The sequence below is a fragment of the Talpa europaea genome, assembly GCF_964194135.1.
Source record: "Talpa europaea genome assembly, chromosome: 9".
Taxonomy (NCBI): domain Eukaryota; kingdom Metazoa; phylum Chordata; class Mammalia; order Eulipotyphla; family Talpidae; genus Talpa; species Talpa europaea.
Genome location: NC_140076.1, coordinates 37266704 through 37279086, shown reverse-complemented (window position 1 = coordinate 37279086; position 12383 = coordinate 37266704). Strand labels below are relative to the sequence as shown.

The following is a 12383-nucleotide window of genomic DNA, read 5'->3' as shown; positions in this document are numbered from 1 at the left end:
GATAGAGGACTATATACAATATCCTTATGTTTTGGTTTTCTATTTTGCTTGACCTTTAAAATCAATGAATGAAGGTGCTTAAAATATACTCTTATTATCATCTCAATCTTTGTGAAGTTCAGCATTGTGCCCCATTTTTTATCCTTCACAGTGGTAATTCGGTCTTCTTCCTTTTGTTTTCTGATTAGTCAATGTTGCCAGTTTTTATAATTGTATTGATGATTTCAAGAAAAAAATAAAAAAAATCACTTTTTAGCATTTTCTATTATATAACTTTCAATTCCATACACTTCTGCTCCTAATTATTTCCTTTCTTCTACTTTAGTGTTTCCTCTTTAATTCCTTAAGATGGATGCTTTTTTGGGCATCAAGAAGATGTGGTATATATACACAATGGAATATTACTCAGCAATCAAAAAGATAAACTCATGCCATTTACAACAACATGGATGGAGCTGGAAGGGATTATGCTTAGTGAAATAGGCCAGAAAGAGAAAGAAAAACATTGGATGGTTTCACTTACAGGAGGAATGTAGAGGAACAAAATAAGGGATCAGGAAAAAAAGTAATTATAATAAATTAAAAATCAAAATTAACGGGCAACTATATATGAGATATTCTGCAGGGAGGAGGAGGGGGAAAGATCAAAACAGGGGTGGGAATAGCACAAGGGACTATGTTGATGGTACACGGGTGAATTGGTGGTGGGGATTTCACAGGGATTACACCTGAGAGGATAAAGCATACACTGTACAAAAATGAAGAATGTAAAATACACAGTCACTCACTCACACACACACACACACACACACACACACACAAAGATGGATGCTTTAATCATGATTTTAGTTTTACTTGAAAAATGAAGACTATGCATAATACATAATAAGTTGAATAACATAGCTTAAAGGCTATACACTTTCCTTTGATTATGGCTTTAGCTGCAATCCATACATATATTATGATATATTTCCATCAGAAAGTTCAGTTTTCATTCATAAAACCTTTCCAATTTCCTCTGATATAAGCTTTAACTCAGAAGTAATTTAGAAATATGTTAGTCAATTTCCAAAATTTTTGAAATTTCCTACTTGCTGTTTTCTTATTGACTTTTTGTGTATTTTTGCTGTGATCAGAGAAAATACTCCATATGATTTCAATTCTTTATATTTGTTGATATTGCTTTCTAGAGCATTATCTTATAAAAGTGCCATATGTACTTGAAAAGGATATGTATTCTACAGTGTTCTCTGCATAACAATTTGATCAAGTTTGCAAACTTTGTCATTAAAATAGTCTATATGATTTCTAATAATTGCATCTGCCTTTTTCTATTAGCTTCAAGAGTAATATCTCAGCTGATTATCAACTTGTCTATCCTTTTAGTTCTGTCAACATTTAATGTATATTCAGACTATGTTTTTAGATACATACAAACATAGATTTGCTGTACATTCTTGGTTTACTCCTTTGTAATTATGAGGTAGTTCTCTGTTTCCATTTTTTTTAAAGTCTGTTTTAACTAATAGTAACTGAGTTAGATCAACCTTCTTTTGCTTAGTGTTTTCACGAAACACTAAGTTTCTATTCACTTACTTTCAACTTTAATGTTTTCACGGTATCACTTTCTATTCACTTACTTTCAACTCTTCTATATCATTTGGTTTAATGTTTGTCTTTTGTAAGGCTTATAAAATTGTTGTTTATTTTTTTAATCCACTCTGGCAATCTATATCTTTTAATTGGAGGACTAATCCATTTACACATAAAATAACTATGACATGTTTTTGTTTAAATGCATCATCTTACTATTTTCTTTTGTCTCATTTTTATGTTGCTTTTTATTTTCTTTTGTCCTTCATTTGAATTAATCACATATTTTTGTATCATTCTATGTCCTCCCTCTATTATATGTTTCTCCCTCTATTATGTCACTACATTTTTAAAACTATTCTTTTTAGATGCTTTCCTATAGATTATAACATACATTCTTGATTAATAAGGCAATAGACGTATGCATAATTTTCATTTCCTAGATAATTCAAAGATTTTATAATATTTTAACTCCATTAACTCTCACAAATTTTGTTGCTATATTTATCCTAAGCTTCTTTTAATCTAGAACAATCAACTCCCACCTCCTTCATGACACTGAGTTTTTGAAGACGCCACTGCAGTTATCTTGTGGAATGGCAACCTACAAAATTTGTTTTACTTTGGTTTCAATTATCTTGTTCTTCTATCCTTTCTACTTTCTAGATGCTATGAGCAAGATTTAGCTAAATTAGATTTTAGGACAAATGTATTTAGAAACTACACTTGATAGGCAATGCTTTGAATTTTGTATTTTATCACAACAATAACATTGCCATTATAATATCAAAATACTGTATGGATTAAGTGAGAGGGCGTGTGTTATGTCTAAATGTTATCTGACGCATTATAGGTAAAGAGGAGAATTTTTCAAACTTAGCACTATTAGCATTTTGGACCAGATGATTCTCTGTTGTGGGAACTAGCCTATGTATTACGATGATACAATGTTTAGCAGCATCCCCGGAGCAGAACCAAAAATCTCTCTCAATAGTGCCAAGTGCCCCCGGGGGGAAAGTATTGGTCCCCTTTCAAAACCAATGGCATAGAACAAAACCCCAAGTATTTGTTAAAATATTTCATAGGCACTTACTATCATGATCCTGCAAAGAGCATGATTGCTGACTTCAACATACTCATGGTGTTGGGGAGATCCTATCAGGAAAACAGGGAATAATAATATGATGTGATGAGTGCTGTGACAGAGACAATCATGTATTGTTAGAGAAGAGGGGCACCTGGCTCAGACTGTAACAGGTGTCCTATCATGGAATAGATAATTCTAAATTATTACCTGCATCTCTTTAAACAAGCAAGAGATAAATCCAATAATGACCACTCTGAACGGAAACAAACACTCCAGAAATTAATGATCAAAATAATGTCCACGTTGTATTTCAGAGTGTGGTCCACAAAGATTAATCTACTATCAAATATAGACACATAGAGAGGGTAAGTCAGGAGTAAAGGCCAGAGATGGCATAATCAGCCATCTACTTATTCAAGTGTGAATAGAAAATAAATTATATCTTCCCATTTTATAGATCTCTGTCTGTTCATGGACAGACTGCATAATCAAAGCCAAATTAATAACAGTCAAGATATTGTCATTTGCACACACGTGCGCACGCACACACGCACACACACACAGACACACGCACCCTTTTGCTGACACTGAAAGACCTTACCTATCCAGCTATGTATATTAGTCTAGTTGCATATATGCCATTCTCCTTCCTGACTACATACTTAGCACACTTGCAATATAAGTCAGAGGCTGGCTAGCTAAGTCTGTTTCTTCTACTTCTTGAGGTTCAACTACCTTTCCCAGGACCCATGAAGTTTACTGTATTCATGTAACTGAGTCCAAGGTTTATAAGAGTGGAAAAGACAGGTACTCTTTCCTGTGAGGTAGCTGCCCATGAAAACCTCCCATGTGACCATTCATGCTGCTTCCACTGGCTTGTTAGAAGACAACATTGGTACCTTGGAAGCAAGACTTACAATGGCAGAGTCAAAGAATGGCAGGATCACATGTTCCTGAGTCTCCTGTTGGAGGCAAAAGACCCAGCAGCTAGTTAAGCCCTTACTAGGATTTGCTAGGAATAAAAGGAAATTCTCATTGTGTTAAGCCATGAGATTTGAGGGTTTATCTAGTATGGCAGCTAGCATTACATTCCTAATGCCAAAGTAGAGAGATAGCCAGGTTTACCCTGCAATTGCAATCCCCTCAGGCTCCTAGACAAGCATAGTATTTCAGCTGCGCTCACCAAGCCAAAGAAAAGGGCCTTTCGCCAGAATATTTCACTAATATTCCCTGGAGTTAAATGGGTATGTGAGAGGCTATTTGCAGGGCCATTGCTAAAGCTCACACTTCATCCAGTGTCTGTAGCCCAGAAGTATGAGAGGACGTGGGCTTTGATGTCAGACAGATGTGGCTCCGAATCTTGGCTCCCTCCTGACAATCTTTGGCTTCACCTCCCTGGGTCTCTGTTTCTTCATTTACAAAATGAGGGTAATAACACCTCACAGGAATTTTGTGGGGATAAAATAACAGATAGACTATAAAACACTGGCATAGTTCCTAGCATGTCCAAGATACTCAATTAGTTCCCTCCCAACAACCATGAAATTAATGAACTGGGAATTTATTTACCCTTATAATCAGAACACTAAGCAAGAGGAGACCTTTTTACAAAGGACTTTGTATTCTTCTGTGAAAAAGTTGAGTATCACAGAAAGGAAGCACATTCAACAAATACTTTCATTTATCCCTTGATTCAAATAAGAAGAATTTAAGTTTTAAGAAACTTGTAAGTGTGAACACAAGCAACATTCATCATTTTGATAACTATTTTCTTTATAAGAAATAAATGTTGGGGCCTCCCTGGTGGCACAAGGGGTTAAGATGCAACCTATGAAGCTATCCACAGCCACTGCAGCATGAGTTCGATCCCCGGCCACAGAGCAACCCACATGGCACAGCGGACCTCTCCTAACTCGCCTGCTGCTCCCCTTAGCAATGTGTTTCAGTACATCTGCCTGTTCTGCTCCCCACTCTGTCTCTGGTGGGTCCTCTCACCGCCCCGCCTCCACATCTCTGGCACGCACTCTAGCTCTTGTATGCATAAATAAATAAATATTTTTTAAAAATCCAAAAAAGAAATAAATGTCAAGTTTCAAATCACTAAGAATAAACATACGCTGATTTTTGACCCAAAAGAATAGCAATTAATGAGAGGGTTCACATAACAGACAAGGAAAGTAAAGGTTATTGCTGGATAGTAACCCTTCCCATTACTGTGTAGCCCCCAATGGAGTGATTCCACTGGGCAAGATGGCAGATCACGGTAACAAGTTGATGGCAGGCAGTCCCCACCCCACTTAGCCCAAGCCCATCTCTGTAGATGAGATTTCAGCACAGGGCAGGTAGACAGAGCACCACCCTTCAGAGTGGGCTGGGGGAGCAGGGAGCTGGTGCAGCCCCATCTCCTGGCTGCAGGGGAAGGAGGCTGCATGGCAGGTCAACCAGGATGCAGAGAGAAGCATGAGAGAGCCGCCCACAGGCATGACTAAGTGCTCTTGGGGACAATCCCCACTCAGTGGGCAGAAAGCAAATATCCAGATGTTAAAAGCTGCCAGATGTGATTAACCGAAGTAAGGTGAAGCTTACCCACTTAACCATTAGAGCAGTCCCCTCATCAAAGAGACCCAAGAATTTTCTGCAAAAGCACTAATCAACAGAACAAATGGAGACTCCATCCATCTCCCATCCCCACCCCTCTCCCTCTCTCTCTGATAGAGTTAGAACAGTGGCCTATTTTTAAACTCCTGGCAATGTATTCTCTCGTGGAAACGTGTGGGCTTCCTGACACAGGCTGATGCTCACTCATAGGAGAAGCAGGCACGCCACAGGCTTCGCCCACTCGCTGTCCTTCCACTCCCACGAGAACAAGAACTGGGCAGATGAGGGTGTGGGGAGGACAGGGACCGAGGGGGGAGCCTGAAGCTCATGTAGAGGGTTTGTGAGAAGCAGCTCTGTGACAAGGCTAAGTACAGCTTCTTTCTTCCCAGGAAAGGAAGCCAGAGGCTTGGTAGAAAACCAGTCCCACAAACAAGTACCAAGAGAGAGCACAAGGCTAGGGAGAAGAAAAACAAGCCCCAGACACTGATTCTCTCATCTTTTAAAGAAAAAAGAGTTTAAGTGGATCTCAGTGTCATCTTAACATGCATCTCATGTGCTTTAAATATAATAGACAATATTTTATTAAACATTGGAGACTTTTTTCCAGCAAGGTCACAATGAGCCCTATTTGCAGAGGAAAAAAAAAAAAAAAGACTTTTCAAGAAAGGAGGCTGTGCTGTACTTACAATCGTTCCAGCTGCTTCAGATCCTGGAAGGCACCTCTCTCGATGACGCTGACCTGGTTGTCTTCCAGATGCCTAGAACCACAGAGGCAGCAATGGTCAAGGACAAGTGAGGCCTGGGGATCCTTGTGTTAGGCTTCAGGCCATGCAGGCATGGGCCCTCTGCCCCTCCAGCAACCCTCTGGGGCCCTCCAGCCAGGATCAGTCTTAACGGGACAAGATAACTCACATCCCAGCTTGGTGTCACGGTAACCAGGGTTCTGCCGCCTGCACACTTCTACCTGACAGATTGGTTTCCATGCCTCTATTTTAAGAATGTTCTCAGCAAATGTCCCCCCAAGCACTGCAGGATGTTGCACAGAAAAGGAAGAGGTAAAAGCTGCTTTTTTAAAAAGCCACACATATATTCAGCATCTCTTCCCTCATAGCTCCCTCCTCCAAGGATTCAAAAATACTTCATTGAAAAGGGCCTTCTCCACGCACTCTGTCTCTGGGTCACCCCAAAGAAAGGATAAAGCGCTTATTGGACAAATGGCAGTGTCAGGAACCCACATCCCCTGGGCCTGGCTGCTGCTGGCTTGAGAATGATGGTCACAAAGCTAGGTCTCCCTGTCATGGGCTTCATGCCAGTGATTAAAAAACCTAAACGCTCTGTTTAAGTGAGTTTGATTCATGCGTGTGGCATACCCTAAGAATTGAGCATACAATGAGGCATTTGTTTCCCTAACTTAAAAAAAAAAAAATGGCTTCTTAAAATGGATTAGCTGGGTGGTAGAGACTGGAAGCAAGGAAACTGCAGCTTCCCTCTGGACTGACCCTGGTGGCTGAGTGGGATTTAGCAGGGATGTTGTGTGATGGAAGGCTGTTTCTTTGGAAGATGCCATTTAGGAAGGGCCATGGATGCCTCTGGATTAGGACAGAAGGGAAGCCATGGAGCACCTGTAGCAAAGAATGGGTAATCTTGGGGAGGCTTCACCTTCATTTCTAAATGATTCCTGGATAGACAGGAATGATCCCTATTCTCCTGGACTTCTTGACTTGATACTGACTTGATACTGACTGCAGCTCAAGTCCATCTTCCCCACTAGGCCTAACAACCAAGAGTTAGGAATTTCCATTCATCATCATACTCCCAGATGTAACACAGTGGCCTAACACAGCAGTCTCTTAATAAAGGTTTACTGAAGAAATGAAAAACTAAAGAGGACCTCAGGTCATGGCACTTTTTGATTTTATATCAATAAAAAAGTTAGTCTACAACATATAATGTCTCTGACATAGAGTAGCAGAGTTGTAGAGGTATACTGCTTGGGTTCAGTGATATACTGAAATTTGTTTTTAAAGATTTAAGAGTGGGTTTTTTGTTTTTGTTTTTGTTTTATTTTTTTACAAAATACACACATCCACACACAAAAGCCCATGAGAAACACCTCTTGAAAAATCTACAGGCATCAACACTTGGTGAGAATTGAGGATATGTGAGCCACTTGGGACTCCAGTTTGCCATGATCCTCATCCACTTCTGGTCCCTATAAGCGCCTCATGTAACAGATGTGGACACCACACAGCAAAGAAGTCAAGACACTTGCCCAAGGAGAAATTCTTTGTATAAAGTACCATGGCTAGCTAGGGCAGACCTCCACTCCCAGTCTGGCGTGCATGCCAGATCTACTGTAGAATCCCTTTCTCATTAGCTGATGGTGTGACCCTGGGCTTCTAATCTACCTCTCTGAGACTCAGTTTCCTCATTTTTTAAAATAGGGAAAATAAAACATCATTAATTCCTATCAAGGGAAAAAAAATGGAGCAAAGCATGTAAATTATCTAGCCCAGGATTTAGAGTACAATTAGAGGCTTAATAAATGTCCTTTTCCTTCCCTTCTCTTCCTTTTCCACTCTGCCATATGGCACAAGGAGGGTTTTGGAATGCTAACAGACTCTCACAGCACACCCTGCTAAACAGGGGACCAGTTCAGTCTTAGTGACTAGGGGTTTGTTCAGCTGGGTTTTTATTATCAATCCATCCATCACAGAGCTTGTGGCCATTACATCCCAATTATAACAAGGGGCAACACTAGGGTGGCTGAGAGTCACATTCCTCTGGGTTTCTGGAATGGTCCAACTCCAACATACTGTGAAGGATTTCTTGGTTCTATAAAAATTCATCTAATACCACTAGCTTCTTTCAGAAATGAGAGTAGGAAAAATGCAAATATAAGTGTGTTTGATATCTGCTCCTTCTCCACCTTGCTCAGGCCATGGAGGCTCATTTCTACTTGCCTCATCAAGACTTCTGCCTGCTTCTTTGACTCTGGCTTCCTGTTGGGTTCATCAAAAGGGTCACCAAGAGATCAAGGCTAGGAAAAGAAAAAAGTTGGAAGATTTTTCCCTGCTTTCTCCCTGTCGAGTCACTTCAGGTTGACTCCACCTAAGACTACCTGTCTGGCAGGCATACCTTTGCTTGGCTGGAGAACCACTTTCTCCCACTGCTTCTGAGGTTCAGAAGGCAGCTGTGACCCCCTGTTGTACTGGCCACAAGGAACTGTACCATCTCTTCTTGGTTTCTCTTAACATGACCCACACCTTTGTAAATAATTCTTTATTTAGCTCTTCTCATTTGTCCGACGTGAGTGTCATCTCTTTTTAGCTAGAATCATGACTGATAAGGTATCTAGGGCTCCTTCCGAGATCTATCAGAGTCTAGCACAGTACCTGGCCTTAAAAGGCTCAAAAAAAAAAAAAAAACAATGTGATAAATAAAAGAATGAATGAAATGAATGAACAATGATCCTCCCATTCAGACTTTTAAGTTGAGACACAATTCAGGAGTTTGTGCTAAAGTCATTGATATCATTCTTACTTCACTCACCAGAGGCAAAAGGACAGGAGTTCCGGGAAAGGCTAGACACTCAGAAGGGCTGTCCCTGACTGAGTCTGTTCTGAGTTAGAGGAACACAGGCTGTGTTCATTTTCAGTTCTTTTGGCATTTTTTCCCCTTAGTTTTAACACTGGATCAGAATCGGAAATCACCCCCATGTGATGATGGCTGGGGTGGAGTTTAACTCTTTTTTATTAACCCCATTTGGGATAAAGCTGCTTCCCACATTGTGGGCATTGCAGAGTTCTTGCACAAGACTACTAAGAAAGAGAACATAATTGATACCACCAGAAGAGATCTTTTCCTGCTTCCAGTCAGTGGGAGAAAGAATTGCTATGGGCAATTCTTACATCTTCTTCCTGAATGCACTTTATTTAGGGAAAATTGCCTCTGGATGAGGCAAGAAGTTCCCCAATCTTCATTTTATATACTTTCTCCATTCACCTGCACTGTTATGAACAGTTCTGCATGGAAATGGGTGGCAAGCTCAAATTATTCAAGATGATTGAGTCTTTTCTGGCTTCACTATAAACTGTAAATAAGAAACAGATTTAGGGAATGCACCAAGGTGTGATGAAAGCTTTTCAAAAGCGACAGTTGTCTAGGTTACTCAGCTAAAAAGAATAGATTGAGGGAAAATATGGTTTCAATGTCTGGATACACACACACACAATTATTTTTTGGTGTGTGTGTTAGAAAGCATCTCAGATATCCCACCCAGCAGATTCTTTCACAGTACTAAAAGGCCACTTGAATGTGATTGTCCTTGAGTTGATAAGGGAGACAATGATACACAGTATATCAACAGAGTCTGTAGAGTGGGGGTGGAGGGTGAGGGCTTTGGCATTGCTTATCAAACTAAGAATGTCCTAATTAACTGAAAAGATAAACTGTATTCAAGGAATGTTGTAAACCATCCAGATGATATTAATATGATCTTTTGTGATTATTTTAAACTTTCTATTTGCAGAGAGCTGATATGGAAATTGGAATTTTTATTAGTCTTCCTGATGTAATGGTAAGAAAATCAAAGGGTTATTTTTGACTTTGTTAGAAAATGAAGCATTAGGTGAAATTTCTGACTTGTATGAAAGGAAATCTCTCACAGATGCAGGGGGAAGAAGTGGGAAAAAATAGAGAAGCTAAGTGTCTGTTCTTGAATGTGACAAATGACCAGAATCAGAGTTGACTGCCTTTATCTCTTCAATAAAAATTACCCTAAAACTGGGACATGGAATCCCCCACTTTTGCCCCAGTCTCAGTTCTAAGTACTCAGTACCTTGTCAGAGCAGCCAATCACTTCACAGACACAAGAATGCTTAGGACAAAAGAAAGACTTGGCAGAGGGGAGGGTCTTCCCTTTGAGAATGGCAAGAGGAGAACATGCAGGCCAGGGAAGAGAGAACACAGAGAGAGGAAAACTGCCAGGTGGAGGCCCAGCATTCAGATCCAGTGTCCCTATACATGGATGCTCAGGGAACCTCAGGAAACCATCTGCACATCGGTGCTGTTTTACACAATGGGTAGACTGGCACCTTGTTGGCTTTCTAAGCTTTCTGTAATGCAGAAGAACAGTGGCAACTGCAGGGAGGTTAAAAAGCACACATTCTGGGTTGTACTTTAGTAACCTGCTTTAGGAATCTGGGTCCACTGAACCCATCTGGGCCTGTCTCTTCTAGGCAGACTACGGTTCATAATCATGCCGATCTCTGTGTTTCAACTACACAACATAGAGCTTGGTCTATGGAAGATACTATTTATATCTTGGTTATCATCATCATTACCACGACCTACAACTCAATCAGAAAAATAATGTTATATGTAATACTCAACAAGTGGCAGTGAGCATAAGTAGACTGGTTGTGAAAATGTTAAAACCATAAAACATTATGAGTTTAACAATGAGAGTTAGATGGACCCTAACTGTTATGGGTTGAATTATATCCCCAATTCAAAAATAAAAAAATAAAAAATATTACACATTGACGTTCTAATCCACTGTCTATAAGAATTAGATTTCATTTGGAGATAGGATCTTCACTGAGGTAATCAAGTTAAAATGGGATGATTAGGATGGGCCCTAATCCAATATGACTGCTGTGCCTATAAAAAGGGGAAGTTTGGACTGACGTGCATAGAGTGACGACAACTGGAAAAGACCACCACCAAGAATAGCAGGAACACTGAGAGCTAAAAGACAGCTGGACTACATCCTGATCTCATACTCTCTGATGGAACCAACCCTGCCCACATCTTGATTTTGGTCTTCTGACCCCCGTAACAGTGAGAATAGTTTTCTGCTATTTAAGCTACCAAATCTGTGATACTTTGTTACAGTAGCACCAGCAAACTAATAGGCTGTTCATTCCCTATTTTATAGATGAGGAAACTGAGGCTCAACAAGGTAGTACTTTGCCCAAAGTCACATGGGAAGTTCATTCTGAGTCAGGATCAGAACCTGGTATTTCCTGTACCTAGAAAAAAAATTCATCATATTATAAAGGGCTATTACTAAAAAGAAAGGGGTGGCTTCAGATTCCAATACTTTAGCAGCGACTAATAGTAAAGCCATGTAGAGAAGATGGTATGACAAAACAAAGGCAGTGAACAATCACTGACTGACTCCAGGTCTGGAGCCACACGTATGGGTCAAAATTGACTTCTGAGTAAAGAAGGAAAGAGAAGTCAATTGTTCCTCTCTTGAACCTCTAAATATGATAGGCTTGTCAACAAACATCTGAGCAGCTTATTGTCCACAGGCTTGGGGATGGGTGAATGTGCTCAGTATTTAGCATGAAACCTGGTACTCCTTGCTCTCCTATTCCACCAATGTCCATCTCAAATTTGCTACCTGTCTGCACAGCTGTGGGTATTTGGCAGGGGCTCTGACCCTGTCTGACTCTCCCTTCCTCCTCCTCTCCTCTCCATTAAGCAACAAGATAAATAACTTTGGTCCTGATTGTTCTTTTAATGCACAGACTGGAGAAGAAATTATAATCTCTATAGAGGGGAAGCATGGTTAGTCAACCTGACATTGCTGTCATCCTACAAGCTGGACATGTTGATTTATTCATGGATAGCCTTCTGTTTTCCCTGTCACTGGAACTGACTTCTTCCATCGATCTAGCCCAGCCAGCAGCAATGAGACACGGAACGAGACACCTGTGAAAGCTTGGGCACATTAATGAAGGACTTTCTGCTGCAAACCAGTGAACTCCTATTGCCCAGTGCTTGGGGTTGTGATATCAGGTCAAGAGAACATTTTCACAAAGCTGAAAATGAAAATGTGCTTGAGAGAAGCATGCTACTTACAAGACTCGGAGGTTCTTGAGTCCAGCAAAGTCCATCTTGGTGATCCTGGTGATATTATTTCTGTCCAGGTCACTAAAATGAAGGGAAAATATGAGTCAGACTTTTGCCTTACCCTTAAGATCTGCTCAACCCAGACTGACCTGGACTGGAGGGACATCATGGAGAATCAACTCCTCTGACTAATGATACCCAGTAGCATGCCCAGTGAGCCTTAAGGACACCGTATGGAGGG

The 12383-nt window shown here is 40.4% G+C and overlaps 1 protein-coding gene across 2 annotated transcripts in view; it reads right to left on the bottom strand.

Moving 5' to 3' along the window:
* The window catches only part of SLIT3 (slit guidance ligand 3), a gene marked incomplete at its 5' end in the record, with an annotated part of 602061 nt that overhangs the window by 546517 nt on the left and 43161 nt on the right, over positions 1-12383 (bottom strand). For both annotated transcript variants that reach the window (XM_084244368.1, XM_084244367.1), the window contains 2 exons: positions 5965-6036; positions 12152-12223. In XM_084244368.1, the coding sequence (XP_084100494.1) occupies positions 5965-6036; positions 12152-12223 (144 nt within the window). The remainder of the gene's footprint in view (positions 1-5964; positions 6037-12151; positions 12224-12383) is intronic.